The sequence below is a fragment of the Thermobia domestica genome, chromosome 9 (assembly GCF_964235325.1).
Source record: "Thermobia domestica chromosome 9, izTheDome1.hap1.1, whole genome shotgun sequence".
NCBI classification, from domain to species: domain Eukaryota; kingdom Metazoa; phylum Arthropoda; class Insecta; order Zygentoma; family Lepismatidae; genus Thermobia; species Thermobia domestica.
In genome coordinates, this window is record NC_137462.1 from 33,667,546 (window position 1) to 33,687,564 (window position 20,019).

At 33.1% G+C, this 20,019-nt stretch overlaps 1 protein-coding gene across 1 annotated transcript in view; it reads right to left on the reverse strand.

The window, feature by feature from the left end:
- LOC145694537 (uncharacterized) overlaps positions 1 to 20,019 on the reverse strand; it is a 105,187-nt gene that overhangs the window by 6,979 nt on the left and 78,189 nt on the right. The window contains exon 5 of the mRNA XM_081770852.1: positions 11,236 to 11,292. Within this exon, the coding sequence (XP_081626978.1) occupies positions 11,236 to 11,292 (57 nt within the window). The remainder of the gene's footprint in view (positions 1 to 11,235; positions 11,293 to 20,019) is intronic.

Below are 20,019 nucleotides of genomic sequence, written 5' to 3' on the forward strand. Positions count from 1 at the left end.
TCTTAATCCAAATGAGTTTCTCTGCACCGTTACAATAAAAGTTGCATCTTGCAAATATAATTTTTATATAATGATACCTATATTTTGTGTGATATATCGGTTTTTATTATTCGAAGTAAATCCGTGTAATTTACTCATTACTAACCAATTCATTTTGACATCATATGTTTCTATACGATGATTTTACCGAACAGTAGAAAACTACTGGAAAATTACATTTAGTTAAACAAAATTCACTACTAATAAATATTTTCTGTGAAAGTTTGAAAACTTATCTGTCAATAATGTGTACTGGTAAACACATGGCGACTTTTCACATAAATGATGCTAGAAAAGTTAATAATTTGTACAACAAATTACGTATTTTTAATAATTCAACAGTTTTGCACATAAAGTTTGATATTTCACTATGTCTTTGTTCAAACACTTCGAACAGTTCAACTTGAGTTTTATCATTGGATAAATGCAGCACTGCGAACCTTCTACTATGAAGATATAGACATTGATGCTGAAGATTAGTGGTAAACTTGCCATAAGGTATTGTGTTTAAGTATATTATAAATTTACACTTTTTAATGCACAATTTTCACTAATATTGTTTCAGCACTCGGTAAAGAATTAACACCACCGCTGATATTCAATTTTAAACACAAAAAGATACAGTAGAGCGTCGATTATCCGAACGTCGGTCAACCGAACGACCGCTTAACCGAACTGTGTACTCGCTGGCACCTGTTACTCTCCCACCCTACGTCCATCATCCCCCTCACTCCCCAACCAAGTTTCCCACAGTAGTCGCCGCACTGAGCCACCGTTGGCGGAACATTGCTTCTAATGGGGCCTTCATAAGGCGCTGCTGACCGGCCAAGCCGCCAGTCGCTGTGTTTCAACAATCAGCACACTTCTGTCGATTTGGCACTGGCTGTAGAAGTCCAGTCCAGTCCAGTGCAGTACAGTACAGTACAGTACAGTTCGATTATCCGAACAAACCAGTTTCCGAACACCCATGTCCCCCAATTACTTCGGATAATCGATGCTCTACTGTATATGTACTTATAGATCAGTTATTAATACCCTTTCTAGCAACTTTTACTAATAGTCGCTCGACCAGTCATGGCACAAATATATAATTTCTCAGTAATTCGAAATATGCACTATAAAGAACTCATGGATCAGAAGATCGATGTGAGTTTTTGCATAAATCTAAAACATGCCCTCTTCTGCACTTGGATATTCTATTAAATCCTAGGGGGGCTCGGTGGCTAAGTGGTAGAGCGTTCACCTCCGGTGCTTGGGATCCCTGATTCGATCCCAGCTCGCGCCGTGTGGATTTTGTGGCGGACAAACAACGTGTTCGTGAGTTTTCTCGGGGCTCTCCCGTTCGCTCCCACTTTCTTCACTCCGCCATTTCATTCGTTACTCATAATCACCCTTTAGCCTAACCGGCATAATCGTGGGACGTAAAACTCAAACATTTCATTTCATTTTCTATTAAATCCTATGTTCTTCCTTGAGTGGTATTCTCATTCAGAAACAAATAACAATGCTCAATAATAATAAAATATTCAAAACTGCATGTGGCACATAACGATGTAACTGTCTTGAGGTCCACCTTATTTACATTTACAGAATTAAACAATCAGGGTGATTCCGGTGGTGTATGGCACGGTCGGAGTTGATGTTTTAAAGCGTCAAATTTCAATATTGTCTTCTTCAGATGAAAATGAATATATTTCATCATCGGATGATGAAGACAGTGTAGGATAGATTTTAAGTTTATTTTATTTTTTATTTATTTTATTTTATTTATTTATTTATTTTATTTTATTTTATTTTTTGAGATTCCAGTTTATGAATACCAGTAACTTCCTACTTTATAAACAAGTCAGGGTACTGCTGCGGGTCGTAGTAAACGTCGATGTCAATGTCATGTCGTTGTCGATGTCAATATTATATTTCTTGACAGAAGACTCGGAAAGTCCTCACTCGTAGTCTAACTCTCAACTAGGTCTATGATTACATCCATTGCTATTATACAAAATATAGAAATTTGCTCTAATACTTGTAGTTAAATGTTCAAAACGTATGAGTCTACGTCACAAGAAGGAGCGATGCGTCGCACTACACAAAGGCTATCCACTACAATAACAAATTAATTGACATCGTACTAATTCCAGTTAGTTCTTTGTAAGCGCTAAATTCGTGATTCTACATGAAGAAACAAGAAGGAGCTAGCTCCCCTTCGTACTTGTTTAAACTGCTTTTTATACCTCCACTTCTGGTTGATGGCTTACCTAGAACTCATTCAACCTAGCATTTTTTTTTCTATAACAACAAATTCATGAAAGACCCACAACAAAGAAAAACCGCCCTGACAGTGCCAAGAATACCTAGGTATGTTGCCACTAACCCCAGAGACTCAGTGGTAGAGCGCTTACCTCTAGTGCTTGGAGTCCCTGACTCGATGCCCGACCAAGTAAACTTGTGGTGGACAACATCATGTCCGTGGATTTTCTCGGGGCGCTCCCGTTTCCTCCCACTTTTTTCATTTCACCAATTCTTTCATCATCATTCACTTGCTTAAATTATCGTCTCCCTTAGCCAACGAGCATAATTGTGGGACGTTATACTAAAAGATTTCATTTCATTTCATTTCATTTTCCAGCATCAATATCCGCAAATGGGGGTATAAAATGTGTCTAAATATGTCTAAAGAATGAATTATAAGTTTCATAATAGCACTTTTTAAACGGTTTATTACACTTTAATCTGTATTAGACAGAGATAAGTAGCCCTAATTGTAAATGTAAAATTGTAAATTAATGAAAAAAAATGTCCTTAATTTGGTAGTCCTGGATTGTGAGATAATATTGCAATGGCAAACGATATTAGAGTTGGGAATTGACAATATGTTTCTCTATTCATATGGTAATTTCCCCTTTGCATTACAAAAATACATTCTGTATGGATAGTATGAAAGCACCAACATGATAACGGTTGAACTTCAAATGACTTAAAAACTGTCTTGTGCGGTCCTCTAATAAATTGACTTTTTTACTGCAGTACTGGAAGACATTATGAACTGCCACTTCCCGAAGGACTAAATATGAAATATGCTACAAATGAATATACACTACTATGTGACAATAGAGTATTGTATAGAAAACTACCTTCTTTGAAATATGCCACGTTCATGTCCGCGAATTTTCTCAGGATACCACCGTTTCCTCCCATATTCTCATTCCACTGATTTTCCATTATCATTCATTTGCCTTAATCATTGTCTCTCTCAGCCTAAAGAGCATAATCATGGGACGTTAAACTGAAAGATTTCATTTTATTTCATTTGAAATTTGATACAAAAGTAGAATTATGATATGGTTGGTTTACTTTACAAACTTTCCCGACTCTTAAATTAAAGAACTATTTAAAGTAACGTTGTGACAATTGGGTTCTTCAATATTTCTAGTAAATCCATTTAAAATATGATTAAAATCAAATCTTTAACATATAACTAATAATCAATACTTCTTCTAAAGATGAAAAGTTGAATATACTGTAGTTATCGTTGGTAGCAGTTGTTGACAATGGCTATAAACAAGAGCAATGACCTTTAAAATATCTTTCCCTGATGTGGGGCTCATTCTGCAACGGTCTGTATCAAGGCAAAGAAAGGCAAAATTTCCGTTTTATATTCCGATAATGGGGAATTGCTCTTTCCATCTTTTTGCGATGCGTTGCGCTCCGCAAAGTTTGGAGGAAAGTACAGAATGCACCCCATGATCATCTACTTGTCCTCTTTTGCAGTGGTAAAGAAGGGGTCTAATAGAAGAATTAGTTTTGATTGTCTATCAGAATAAGTGAAATGCATAAATGTCGTGTTTGTGTTGTCTCTATGTTTCAAACATTTTAAAGTCATCAGTGAGCGACCTATTGCTGATTTGTTTTCCACCATGTCTTTTATAAGTTGCAGATATATGTAACATGCTTTAAAATGCAGGTGTTCATACTATTTGCTAAACATCATACCCTCTATAAGTTGCAGATATTGAAGTAACTTCAAAGTCATCATGTCGTCTCTAAGTTCCAGATGTGGTAGTTTGGAAGCCATTTTACGTTCTCTTTTACTTGTAGACGTTAACGTAACTTGAAAAACGCTTCTTTTCCAAGTTACAAATGTACCCAAATAATAAAGTCACTATTTCTAAGCTGTTGGCAAGAGAAATAGTACAAGTGATTACCCACTTTTCAGATATGTCCGTCAAGTTGGCCGGTGTGCCGTAGTGATCTTTACTTTTGCGTATTTATTGGTATTATAGAGTAAAATGAATGCAAACAGGATTTTAAAAATAAAAACAGCGCTGTTTCCTTCTCTCTCTCTCTCTTTTTTTTTTTTTTTTTTTTTTTTTTTTTTTGTAACCTATTCACCTTCCTTTTCCTCCCTGTATTCCACTACAGTATATTTTTGGGATATAGAGTTTGGTGTTTTCTTAATTTAAATGATCTGGTATTATGGTTGGAGTCTTTTGTCAATATGTCATGTGATTGCTATACTTAAATTTGATTGGTTGTTTATCCTTCCGATGAAGGAGCCTTGAAAATAAGTGATTGGGCCCGTCACTTGTTCTCTTCGCGCGGTATGTGTAATACCATATTTATTAGTGTGTGTAGTATATTTTATTTGTGAATTTAAAATCATGTTCTGGGTTTTCCGTGAGTATATATATATAAAACATGTAGATAGAAAATTGTTAAATATTCTAAATTGAACCATCAGTTCAAATATTGGTATTGAATTTATGTGATGTAAATAATTATATTTCAAATATGGTTTACGTTGAATATGACTTGTGGTAAGGCAGGAGCCATCTTGGAATGTTACTTCATACAACATGTGCCCGATGAATTTTTCAGGATTTATAAATTTCTTATGGTTTTTCCATGAATCAATTTTATTTAAAATCTACTAGTGGTTGAAAATGTTTTTCAAGATCGAACAAAACTTTTTCGAACTTCACAAATTCGTTGTTCTGTTCAACATTACATATATATTGTTTTATTAAAAATAAAATTTGTTAATGTTATCTGAATTCTTTTTTTTTTTTTTTTTTTGTGTGTGTGTGTGTGTGTGTGTGTGTGTGTGTGTGTGTGTGTGTGTGTGTGTGTATGTTGTTGTTGTTGTTGTTGTTGATCAAGTAGAGTTATGTTCCTGCAACCTTTGAAGACGTATTATTATTTGTTGAACTTTAGCATACCATTCTTTTTCAGTAGCCTACAGTTTTACGTGCGTTAAGCGGCGTTGTGAACCACATACCTGGCCCGGGAAACTCTTCTCGGAGGGGCTACTTGTTTGAGTAGAGGGAAGGGAACGTAAAACTTTCTTTCCTGATTTTCAAAGATTTAGTATTTCTGGGAAGGGACGGTAATGGCAACATTACCCACCTTGTCTGTTACACCGGGACATTTTAAGATGGCACATATTTAAAGACATTAATCATTTGTGCTCCATTAGTGCTGAAATGTGCTTTAGTTTTAATGTTTGCGCAATGAAACATTTCAAAGTTTATTAACGCCATTTAATTCACTCCGATAGCAATGAAACTCGAGCATTTCCTGCACAAACGTAGCTCAAATGATTACGATCATTGATTACCCTGATGAATCATTCCCTTTATTCCTAATGGAAATTCAAATCGTTCCCACAATGCAACAAAAGTTACTTTGCGACACTAGCAGCTAGAGTTGTAACTAACTGCATCGTATTCTACTGGCAGTAGCTAAGTATATCATTGGCTAATTCTATCAGACTCACGCGCTCTGAATGATTTGATTCGTTCTTGCTCTTAGTAGCTCGTAGTACCTAACTTCCTTGAGAGGCGGCGCTACAGTCTCCTGAGTTTCGGCGGGAAGAAATTACTTTGTTATCACGATATTAAAATTTACTTATTAGAAAAATTCCCGGCCAACTTGACGGACATTTTACAGATTACTTCACCTATTTAATACAAAGTGTTGAACGCTATAATTCAGGGATGCAAATAACCACTCAATTTCTATTGTGGATGTGGGCTAGTAGCTTTCTTCTTGGGCTAGTAAAAGTTTGTTGCTTATTTGCATCCCTGCTATAATCAAGGGCGCCCATCAGGGGGGCCAAGGTGGGGCGATCGGACCCCACAACAGGAAATCGTACTTGGGAATATCGAAAGGCCAATAGAACTTTTACATTAGTTATAGCAAAATTTGAAACTATATTTGAAACCTCGCTTATATTTGCCCTCCCCTTTGGAAACCACAACATGGGCGCCGGTGGCTATAATTGATGTGTTTTGATATGTTTTCCATCAATAAGTAGTGTTGTAAAAAAACGGTTTTTTTCTGTGAAGTTTTTTTCAATAAAAAACATCGTTCTTTTTCATGTTTTTTTTTCAAATGTCTGTTTTTTTCTGGCAGCTATTATTTATTGATTTATGTTGAAAATTATTGAAATAATATTGAACTTGAGTCGAAGCCCTCGTAACTTACAAATCGTTTGTTTCCTTGTACCTATACGAGCAAAATCGTGTGATTATTCCTTTCGGACCCAGATCATTTTTGGCGTTTTCCTACTTTGTCAGTTAGTGACTTATTGCTCAAAAACCATTTACCCTATTGATATTGTTAACACCTTGTTTTTTAGAAAAGGAATGTGGCTATTTTTTGGTGTACGTTACATTGCAGTGTTGCGAGCGGGTGGGAAATTACTGAGGGAAATGTAGGGGTGAAAATTTACAAAAAATCCCTAACCGAATTTCAAGATTTTTTGTATCTAGCACCACTGTTGCCATATGGGTCTAAGTCACCTAAAAATTATTTGGTGCGTTGACATGGTACAGTAAAAACCTAAAGTCGCTGGTTTCCATTCAAAGAGAGAAAGAAAAAATTCTCTGTTTCCATACACATGAAATTTTGACAATTTTTACGCCTCAGAAGCAAAACCCACCAGATATGCCGGGGCTACAGCTTCTCTAATTATCCTATTGAAACTTTTTATAGTGTGTTCTGTAGGCTAAAGAGAAGGCGTTCAGGTAGTGGTACATTTGTTGCAACGTAGCGAGCAACAGGGAAATAATAGAGGGGAAAGGGAAATTTGCCAAATTTTTTACTTAAAATCGGGAATTAATTGTTTTGGCTGGAAACACTGCCATAAAACAGACGTAAACTATCTGAAAGTAAACCTTCGTACTCCAAGAATACTACCTACAAGTATCATGGCGATATCTAACAAAGTAAGCATTTTTTTAATACCTCATTCTACCTCAGAAATTCACAATTTTCTTAACATTTACAGAACATAGTATATTATAAGCCTTAACTGTACTTCCCCTAATTATTCTACCGAAACTTTTTATGGTGTGCTGTGTAGGCTAAGGACGAGGCTTTCAGACAGTGGTATGTTTGTTCGAATGTAGCCAACAAGAGGGAAATAATAGAGACAAAAAGGAAATTTTTTTTTCAAAATTTCTCCCTAAAATCGGAAATTAAAATTTTCTGTAGCTGGAAACAGTGCTAGCAGACACACACAAACTATCTTAAAAGAAGCTTTGGTATCTCTATAATATACCCTATAAGTATTGTAGCGATATCTAATAAAGTAAGCAGGTCATTAAAAAATATTTCAGTCTACCTAAAAAAATCACAGTTATCTTTCCACTTAGAGAACAAGGTCTACTGTAAACCTTAACTGTACTTCCCCTAACTATCCTATTGAAACTTTGTATAGTGCGTTGTGAAGGGTAAAGACAAGACTTTCAGATACTGGTACGTTTCTTCCTATGTAACCAACAAGAGGGATATAATAGACAAAATACGTAATTTTCCCCTAACATCTTGAATTAAAATTTTCCGTAGCTGGCAACACTGCTACCAGACAGACGAAAACTATCTTAAAATAAACACTGGTACATTACTAATAAATCCTACAAGTATCATGGCGATATTTAAGAAAATGCTTTTAATTACCAAAAATATATTTCGATAAAGAGAAAAGTAGGGGAAAATCAAGAGTTAGAACCTTAATCCGAATTTTTCGTGCGTCCCCTAATTACCCCACTGTAACGATATGTACCCGAGTTTGTTCAGTAAGAACAAATGTTCGACTGGCGTAAGTTGACTTGCATTCGGACGTATAGGTATGGTTTATAACAAAAAATTCGAATTTTTTGCCCAAATTTAAGGAGATTTTAATTTCTGTAGTTGGTAAAACTGCGCGCAAGCCCGTCCAATTGATGTCAACAATTAGATATCCATCCGACGTATCTACCTGACAAGCCTTAAGGAGGTCTCTCTACAACGAATGAAGCTACAGGAGCAAAGTAATAAAAAAAATCGAAAATTCTCGAATTTTCGACTGGGGTGAAATTTGAGAGGGAAATTCGACACACAGAAGAAAAAGGAACAAAAATGATAAACTATGGACCAACCATATTTGGCAAAAAAATATATATACCGATATCTTAATTAGTGACCATACAGGAGTGGATTGAAAAATGGACACACCCGTATGTGCCACTTTGACCACCTGGATCCGAAAGGGTTACGAGCGTACATTTAATTACATTTTTTTGACTACTAACTTGTGTTGTTGTAGTAATTATAGTCTTGACTAATAATAATATCGATGTTGTAAACAATCACAATCTCTCCTTTTTACATCTTAGTTCCAATACTGATGCTAAGAAATGCAGGGTGTTTTAAAATGAATATCGGGTGAATTAAGTCTTCGTAGTACTTATTACATTTTACGCACCTAAAAGAACACCTCAAACAGTTTTTGCTTCAAGTGTTCGATGTGAGCTTCATTCGTCACATGGCACACATTGAGTCAATAGGTGAGAAAGGCCCATAAACTTTCCGCCATATGGCACAAAACATTCAATTCACACAGACGGTTGCACTGTAACTACAGATTCAGTCTTTGCAAAGTTAAAACACAAAGCTTTCTGGTCTCTAGTCTCCATCTTTGCTACTTGCTCTTTCTAACGGCAGACAGAGGAAACAATGCATTGCATGCGTGTGTACAAAACTGTTTGAGTTGCTCTTTTATTTGATAATACTTATAATTGTAAGTTAATTGTTAATTGTTCAAAACCGTAATATTCATTTTGAAACACCCTACATTACTTCAAATTATGTCATCCTATATTCATGTCTTGTATGTACACTCATGTCCAAGATTATTGTCGCATGTCTATAAATATGTTGTTGTAGGAATATAATTTGATAACGAATCCGCCTGGTATTTCTTATAATGTTAGTATGTGTATAATCGGCAAAGACATGTATGTGGAAAATTTCATGTCAAAACAGCAGTAAATAAGAACAATAAAACGAAAATAAAACTTTTTTTGTCCATTTAGCAACAGTTTCTTTTACTCTTTCTCACTTTCGTATTTATAATTCTTTTCCTTTGAAATTTACCACAAATATACATTTTCCGATTATACACACAGCATCAGTATTAAAAGTACCCTGCAAAATCATTATCAAATTATATTCTTACAAGAAGACAGTTATAGATATGCGACAATCATTATGGACATGAGTGTACATATCATCAGGCCGGCCCTAGGCAATTTGTCGCCTGCGCAATGACGTAATTTGCCGCATAAATCTTTCTCCAGAAAGAACAAATCTTAAAAGTCGCGATTTTAAGTATGCTATTCCAGCATGAACAACGAAAGGGAGGGAAACTACACTCGCACTCAAAAAGGCTTAAATACTTACTACAAATACAATATTGTTGTGTCTGTATTTTTCTTTAAATATTAATATATTATGTTAGTGAAAGATAAAACAAATACATCTGAAAGATGATAATCCTTTTTATAGAATTCAATATCGAGTTTCAGTCTCAACATATCAGTTTGCAATTATAGTGCAACTAGTTCCTTTATCTTTATTTCTTGATTTTCCTTCTACATCTGTTATTTTTTTTTTTAAAAAAAAGTATTTCCACCTTCCATGATAACGATCTTATTTGCGACAAAGACAAGAGAAGCTTCATATCAGAACTTTGATAACTAACCAAAGGGGACAGGCATTCGAGAATTGAGTTCCTGTATTTGACAACAATCAAGCAATTTATTCTGGGATTTATTTTACCATTTGTTTAGCACTGATCATGTGACTTAAACTAATGCGACCTAAACATAATTTATGAATGTAGTATTCAAATAGAAGGTCAGCTTAGTCAGTGGTGCGCACCCCCCTCATGTCCATGAAGCACCCCCTCAATTGACTATCCGTAGGTGTTCTTCCATGAAAAAAATCTTTTCGATTAATTTTTACACACCCTCAAGCATATTTATATAGATTTTTAACCCCCCCCAAATATTTCAATGACGCAATTTGCGTCATCCCCCCCCCCTTGTGGGCACCTCTGGCTTAGTAAATTTAGCTACCATGATCATGAAGTCTGTCTCCAACAAGAAATATTTATTTTAAATAAAATACTTATGACAGATATTGCATCTCAGTGCAAGTGCACGTGTTTCACATATGGTAGAGTCAGCAATGCATATCATATATCTAGTCGACAAATTATTTATATATGATATTCAGAAAAATGTTAGTAGGAAAATTAATATTAGTTTTTACCTTTAGACAAGTTATTTGCATTTTATACTGTTCGTGATATTATTTTCGTTCTTATTAAATGCCTACTTTCACGAATAAAACAAATGTTCATTTATACTTTTATTTCTTCTTTGATATTGGTGAAACAGTACAGAAACCCGGATTATTAGTAGGTACGGTACTCATATAAATTGTAAAATATTTGTACCGTATCAGTATCTAGTGTTTAATTTATGTTGCATTTTATGGTAATTACACCTACATAAAAATACTTCAGGCTTAAATGACGTAAGATACATTACAAATGACTATTTGAAAAAAAAACGAAATTTAGAAAAAAAACGAGAGGCAATGTTTTTTTCTAAAAAAACGTACATTTCAGAAAAATACGAACGGTTTTTTTTCTATTTACAACACTATCAATAAGTAAATGAAGCAAGAAAGTGTAAGAACGGATTATTTTTATATTCAATATTAAATACACAAACTATAATATTGTAGAGATATGTATATCGTAGATAATACGTATTTTTCCATTCTTTGGTGAGTGTAAAGAGATTACAAATCAACTTTGTTTGTTAGAAATTAAAAAAAACACAAGTATCCAGCACAACTTTATACCTTTTTTGGTGTAACTGAAGACGTGCTTCCATCTTCTGTAGTTTTCTCTTGTATACTCTGTAATAATAATAATAAAAAATACAAATTTTAATTTTAATTATAGTTTAAATTCATGTAAATTAAAATGTTTCCAGTTTTAAAAAATAATACGCATAACAATGTTTTCTATAAACTTTAGATAGGTAAATAGTAGAGGGACAATTTGTTTTTTAAAAAAATACAAAATTAAGCTTAATATCTAAACAAAGAATGAAATTTTAAAAACCTTTATACGTGAACGTGTACATTCCACTTAACATCTTGTTTTATTAAAATGGAACAGGTAAGAACTTAATAGAAATCACACATTTTATTATTTACAAACTGTGTTTAGCAAAAGTATGGGAAGCCTCGTAGCTAACTTTTGAAAATAGAAATACTGGACATCTTCCTGGAGTACGTATACTCTTAAGATTCTAACATCATCGCTCGTGAAAAATGTGTACATGAAAGTGGTTATTTCACATAAAATTGGACTATTCGGAGTTCGAATTTTATAACTTTATTTATATTTGAAGCATTTATTGACCTTGCACATTCCAATTTTGGTTCAGTCGGCACACGTAATTTTGTGTAGTCTACCATCAATAATATATCAGTATTTAAAACAGAAAAGCAAATATAAATGGCAATATAATTATGGAATGCACAAAATATACTCGAAAAATGTTGTGACGATATGGACATGTATAAAGTTTTAAATCGACGGAATCGAACCATTACTGTCATATCTGGCTTTGTCCTTACTAGAACAGGGAAATCCTAACCACTACTATTATATCTGCCTTATCCCAAACAGGGACGGACAAGGTTAGAACCCGCTACCATTATATTTGGCTTATCCCTCGTAAGGACTGGTACAGCGGAAATTCTTTCTAACATTATATCTGGCGACCGAACAGGGACAGATGTTTTAGTGGGGAGAAAATGTATCTTTGAACTGCGCTACTTCGTATTCAATGCCAATTTAGTAATTTATATATTGTGTTTGTAGTATAATATATTATCATGTCAACTACATGTGAAATAGAAACATTGCTCGATGCAATTAATTTGTTATCCATTGAACTGCATGAAATGCACGAAAAGGTTGAAAGGAATTTTCTGGAGCTGTCAAACCAGCTAAACGTTGTGAAAAACGAAATAATAAAATTTCGTAATACGTCAGAAAAAATACTTCAAGAAACCTCAAACACTGTTGAGCAAATACAGATAGGTTTCAGTTTATGTAAACAAGAATGCGAAATAAGTGTTGAAAACCTAAAGTGTGAATTTAGTAATTAATGTTCGGCGAAAGAACCATTTCTCTGCATTCTTTCATATGTAGTGTTATTCATATTTTTATATTCCTGTATTAATTTTAAAATTTTGTGTGTAATTCATAAATCTACGTACAAAATGCTAGCGCTAAATTTAATGAATGTTAGAACACAGATAGAGTTAGACTACGCTAATGTTATTATTAAATATAAATATAGTGTCGTTCCATTTTGTTTAGAAGAGCTTCAAAATGTCTTAGGTCTCAACGTAGAAACCAGTAATTTTAACAGAGTGGTTAAACAGGTTCTTTGTAAATCTGTGTTCAATTTCAACTGTGAATATAGGAAAAATGTCGAAAAGGAGATTACTCTCCGCGTATAAGAAAAACCACTCAGTATGAGAAATTGAAAGAAAAGTTTGCTCGTGGTAAAAACATAGATTCTAGCTATGTAGCTTAAAAATTGAAAATTCAGTGCGATGATATTAATGTCAAAATAAAAGTCATTGAAGCAATAGTTGAAAGATTACGAAAAAAGTACTTTAATGACATTAGTTCATCTAGTTACCATGGTATTAGGCCCAACGGAAAGGGAAAAGAATTATTTTTAGGTGGTGTTGAAAACCCTCCTAAAACTCTTTGTAGTGGTGTTAAATCTATCCTCAAAAAATGTAGTAAGGATATTAGTGTATATACTATGTCGGTTAATGTGGGTCAGACCGAAAAGGAAAACAAAATTTCAAAAAGGTCAAATTTGTGGATTAATTCAATGTGGCCCAATTAACACACGTTCGCCATAGTTGTCCTTCTGAGGTTACAGGTAAAAGTTGTAAAAGGAAACTGGAAAATATTGTCAATGACATTGATATTTATCCAAATACTGTCAAAAAGGGTAAGTTATCTTAAATCCAGGAGTTGCACTCTGTTCAAATTGATGAAAGTGAGAATATTTTGTGGAATAATTTATTTCAATTCTTAGATAATAATGGTGCACAACTACAACGTATCGTAAACAAGTTGGAAAATGTATCTGTTTTACAAAATAACGATGTCTTTTCTCAGGTGAATGAAGTAAGTAATAAAACAGCCAGTGTAAATGTAAACACCGTGCAGGTTGACTTTATAGGGGTTATCTCCAGTAGTAGTACGAGTTTGGTTAGTGCAACCAATACTAGGGAAATAAAAAGTGATGTCGTTGTGGTACTTTTAGACGAAATTAGTCTGCACTTGTCCCTTATGTGAAAAGAAGTGAGCGGATCAGTTGTTTCCCCCCTCCGGCTCAATGCTACTTGCAGATAAGAAAAGTTCGTCAATAAGTCCTGTATTTTTGTGGTGTGTACACAGCATGTTAAAAGTCACCCTAGAGCAAAATTCATTGTGCAACCAGTTCAGATTGACAAGTTGCGTTACTTTTCCTTTCAGTGGCGTAGGGAAGGAGGGGCCGGCCCCCCCAAAAATGTCCGACAATGTACTTTGGTACTTTGATGTTTGTAATTTTTTATATATTTTTATGTTTATATATATTTTTTGTTTGTAATTTTTCTATATGTACACTCATGTCCAAAGTTATTGTCGCATGTCTATAAATATGTTTTTGTAGGAATATAATTTCATAACGAATTCGCCCGGTATTTCTTATAATGTTAGTATGTGTATAATCGGCAAAGACATGTATGTGGAAAATTTCACGTCAAAAGAGCAGTAAATAAGAACAATAAAACGAAAGTAAAAGTTTCTGTCCATTTAGCAACATTTTGTTTTACTCACTCTAATTTTCCTATTTATAATTCTTTTCCTATGAAATTTACCAGAAATATACATTTCCCGATTATACACATAGTATCAGTATTAAAAGTACCCTGCAACATCATTATTAAATTATATTCTTACAAGAAGACAGTTATAGATATGCGACAATCATTTTGGACATGAGTGTACCTATAACAGCACTTGGCCCCCCAAACACTCATCCTGGCTACGCTACTGCTTCCTTTGGTAAGATACGTTTAGTGTGGTTAGAGCGTACCGTATGTACACTTGTAACTATGTGCTTTAGTAAGAATGAAATCATTCCACGTACGCCTGGTATTTATCATGTAAATCCTAAATCCATAAAATTTAAATCTAGTAAAGGTAAGGAAAAGTGTGTTGAATTAAATCAGGATGTTCAAATTGATTATGCACCGGCCACTACTTTGCATTCATTTGATGATGCTGATGAGAAATTTAGAAACAGTAATTTTTGTTTCACTGCCAAAAAAGGTAAGCAAAGGTTTATCCACCGTTCAAAAATGAAAACTAATCTGAAGACTTGTAAAGAAGTGCGTAAGATAAGATGTCATGCCTACGCAGAAAGTAGATTTTTCGATGCTAATACTTGCAATGACATTCAAATGGTAAATGTTTTAAACGCACAAACTAATTGCAAGCTATTAGCTGATTCTTATGTTAAGGTAGCACAAAAAACTAGTGCTTATAGAATATTGCGTTTTCGTACTAACAAAAATCAACAAATTCTGAGTACGGAAGTTAAAAGTAAAATTCTTGATTGCATGCAAGTTTTGGCCTATGATGTTGTAATAAATCCAATACGAAAAGGAATTGTGTAAACAATTCCATTCTCCGGTTTTCCCATTCTCTATATTTTTGACATTGCAATGAAAAATAAATGTTTGGATACATTGCAGAAATTTACTGTACGAAATTTTCTTCGGTATTAGTAATTATTTTTTATATTATAAATATTGTATAAATTTTGAATATTAAAATACAATTAATAGTATTTTTATTTGGCGTTTTATGTCTAATGTTAATGGCTATAATTTATAAAATCAGGAAAATTTCTTAAATATTATTTTTCCGCTCTACATGCTACTATATTGTATAATACAGTTATAATGCTAAATTAGAAGCATCATTTTTAAAATTTTGATATTTCAAGCGTATGTATTACAAAATTAGTTGTAATAGTATGTCTTTCGTTAATGCATTTACAGTAAAAATTATTTTTTCAAATTATGAAAACTATAGTACCTCTTTCCGAAGTGCAAGAGTGAATTTGTGCAGTGAAAATAATTTTAAATTTAGTGAAATGAAATAAATTTAAATTGTGAAGATGTGGAAAATCTATACAGAATATTCTATCACAGTGTTGTAATTTTACAAAATTTAAATATTTTGGTGAGAAACTAATCAATAATAAACTTAAACGATTTTATCCTAAGTTAATGAGTTATTTTTTTAAATTTTAAACAACTATGTGTCAATCAATAATAATGCATACTTACGATGTGTTTCGTCAAGTTATTTGTTTTAGTTAAGTAGTATGCCTCTGGGATTTTTAATCAGCTGAGAATACTTCAATTTTTGGTGTGGTAAGCTATTGTAGCTTTGTTTTATACCTGTGCCCACCTTCATGGCGCGTTGTTTAGGTTGGAGAGAAAATATAATACAACATTTTACTATAATTGAGTACCAATTAACTCATGTATGTGCTAAGTATTAGCAATTGCTATTGCACCTACTTTGTATAAATGTTTTCGTCTAATATAAAAATACTTCAAGTTGCACTTGAAAATATGGAAGCAAAGTTTCCCTGCAAGATTATGGGTTATTCATATTTTTAAAGCGTTAGTAACGCAATTTTCTTATTAATCCCCTCTATATTATTTTTAAATTTTAACCTTATATTCTATCCTTTCCACTTTGCTTCGGGGATGGAAACATATTAACAAATAATTGGGGTAGGTCTTGCACACTTAATGCAGGCAGTATATTTATATATACTTCGAGCGTGACGAGCTCGCATTTACCCAGTTTATTTCATTTTTAAGTAAATGAAATATCTTTTTTAACGTTGTATTTACCTATGTGTTTCAATATATAATTTTTATGAATCATGAAATAATTAAGCGAACTATGTCTTGTTTTGTTGTATTGAATTACCTTGAACATTTATATCTTGTTTAGAATGTAAATGGATACACAGTCTTGAATTTTCATGGATAATGTTGATGTTTTAAATACATTAAATTTTCTTGTGTACCTAATAGTAAGGAATACTTTATCTTCATGAAAAGTGAAATCATGACAATTTGAATCATTTATTGGTATACTCGCTATTGTTAAATAGTTTTGTGTTTTATTTTAGAATCAAAAGGTATTATTGCAAAATGTTAAATCAATTATTAGTACTTTAAATTTATTGCAATATATTTAGTTTGTATTATTTTTATCTTATTGTGCATTGTTAAAAATGGTATTGAATAGGGGTGTTCCGGATTCCGGAATTCCGGAATATTTCGGAATGAAAATCTTAATTCCGGAATCGGAATTAAAAATTTTCTCATTCCGGAATTCCGAGATTACGGAATTCCGGAATCTCGGAATTTCGGAATTCCGGAATCTCGGAATTTTGGAATTCCGGAATCTCGGAATTTTGGAATTCCGGAATCTCGGAATTCTGTAAGTTCACTCCGAAAAATTCGAAATCTCGGAATTGCGGAATCTCGGAATTCCGGAATTCCGGAAGTTCATCCCGAAATTTCGCAATGCATGAATCTCGGAATTCCGGAACTTCATTCCGAAATTTCGGAATTTCGAAAACTCGTAATTCCGGAATCTCGGAATTTCATCTAGAAATTTCGGAATTTCAAAATGAGAACTTTGGTTTAGCACTTCCGAATCTGAAATTCAGAATGCCGAACGACTGTACGTTGTTCCAGCATATCAGAATCTCGGAATGTTGAAATTTCTGAGTCATGGCAATCGAAATTGTAGAACCAAGTAACTGGATTTTGAAATTTTAGAGTTCCTTGATTTCATAGTTACAAAAGTTCAGAAACTGGAATCTTCAAATAACATGATTATGAGATAGACATCAACTCAGACAGATATAATTATGAAACTTCCTTTCACTCGTTGTCAGTGGTGGCTATACTCCGTCCTTCTGCTGAGCGGAAAGTTCTTAGCCATGGTACTCATTGAACAAAATTTAAACACTTCATTTATTGGTTCTTGTCTTTTTAATGTTCCCCAAAGGCAGGTTCTATGACATTTATACATGGTTGCTAGCTGGCCCACCAGTGCAATACAGAAAGAGTATCAACTAGTTCCTTCCCTGTCTGGCTTCAAAATGACATATAGAAAATGGAAAATTTAGAACCACGGTGAATACATAAGTTGCGAGTTTCATGTTCGTTACCCACACATTTACTTGCACACTTAAACTGACATTCCTCTGCTATTATTCCACCCTCGTACTCCTTGATGTTTAGAAGCCAGGTTCTCAAAACGTAGCTGAAATGCTCGTTCTTCGCACGGTCAGAGTAAGTTTATGAAAAATAATTGAACCCCCAATTCCCCTTACGATACACATTTCAACGATTGTTTACACGGTTTACCCCGAAAACTATGGATTCGACACTAATATCGGTAGTTTCCGGTTATTTTTACATGTCACCTCTTGCCACTCCAACCATGGGGGTGTTAGGGGGTCTTGAGGGCTTAACTGAAATTTAAACGATATCGAGTGTCAATGTTCAACTCAGCGACCTAAAATAACTATGAATTCGACAGTAATACCGGTCGTTTCTCATTATTTTTGCATTTAACGCTCTTTCAACTCGCCTCCTTGGGAAGCTAGGAGATCTCTCACACACAATTTGTTTTCAGGTTGTAATGTTATATGTTTAATTTAATAATTGAAATTGCGAAGTTTAATTGAAATTGCTTCGGGCGTTCCAGAGTTATGTTGGAACATACATACATACATACATTTTTATAAGATAAAGCATGTAGTTTTTCTCCCTCATAACTTTCTTAGTTTTTAATTTCTTGTATTTGGAAAATGGAAACTTTTCAATAAAAACGTGGTTCGGAACTCACATACATAGTTGATTCCGTAACTAGCTGATAGTAAATAGTTTTTCATAACGTAAGCCTTGCATAATCCTATTACACACAAATATTAACTGTTATGCCATGCTATCTTTTTTTAATACATAAAAAATAAACTTTCCTTAGTGTTAAATGTATTTTGTATTACTATAAAGAAGAAATAAAAATATAATAGATCTAAATTAATGGAGAATTGAAAATAGAATATAAGAAACATTCATATATTTATAATAATTGTAATTAATATTTGTAAAAACAGTGGAGAAATAGACAATCTAGGTTTCAACACAAAGTAATAATGAAATGCCATATCAATAGAACTTTAATCCTCTCATGTTTCTTTAATTTAATTTAAAGAAACCTTTAATTTTAGTTTCTACATTAAAAAAAAAACTATCATAATCGTACAGCTTTACATAGTAGCGGACTGTTACCCTTATAATCTACCTGTTCATATGATCAATAAAACAAATAAACAAACAAAAAAAACTTATTCTCTTTAAAGATATTGGTCAATGCTACTTAAATTTCGTATAAATTTCCATTGATTAGAATATACATTATTACAATTAATTTACAAAAACTAAAAAATATGCATTACCTCAAATCCAATACTATCATTATTGATTCAAATATACATTATTACAATTAATTTACAAAAAGGTAAAAAAAAATATGCATTACCTCAAATCCAATACTATCATTGTACACCTTGTTTAATGCTTCTCGGAACACGGTACTCAGTTATACAGTAGAACCAAATAATATCGTATATATTTGATGGTTGCCATTAAATCTGATTGTATGTGTAAATTAGTTCTACTACAAAATTCTACTTTTGAAAATAAAAATAAATTCAAATAGCATTTTTCAGTCTGGTTATTTTAGTTGGACATACATAAAAGATAGAATGAAAATGTACGTTAACTACAAATTAAAATAAAAACTACTTATCACTATTAAACATAAGGAAATTTTATACAAATAACATAATAATAATAATATACATTACACATATTTAACATGTAACATTAGAAAACTAAGGGAATGTTATACTGTACAAACGACATTTTAAATGCGAAATATTATGAATCTTATGAACTATATCAATTGAAACATTTGTTCAAATAATGTATTAGTTGAAACATTTTTGTATTATTAACGTTATGAAACATAAGAAAATGTTATTTTAACAATATGTAGATACATCTATACAGTTATGACACTAGTAAATATACCTTTCTCAGTAGCTTAACTCTTAAGATTTACAGCGACTTCTGTTACTATGGCGTAGTATCGCCTTTGACCGCTTATTTAGGTTCTATAATAGGTATTTAAGCAGTTTTCTTATTGGTCAAGTCAATGATGGCCCTAAGAACACCCAAGTTGCGTTTTGGAACCGGATGATCAACTTGGCGGCGCCAAGTGGGGGCGGAGGGGCGTTTTTCCTTTTTTCTTAAGGCAAGTTTAAAAAAAATCACGTCTTTATTTTTCAAAATATCAGATTGAAACTTTACATATGAATTATGTGTACCTCTGCAAATTTCTTCTGAATATATATATATTTTGAGATCCCTACGTGAAACCGG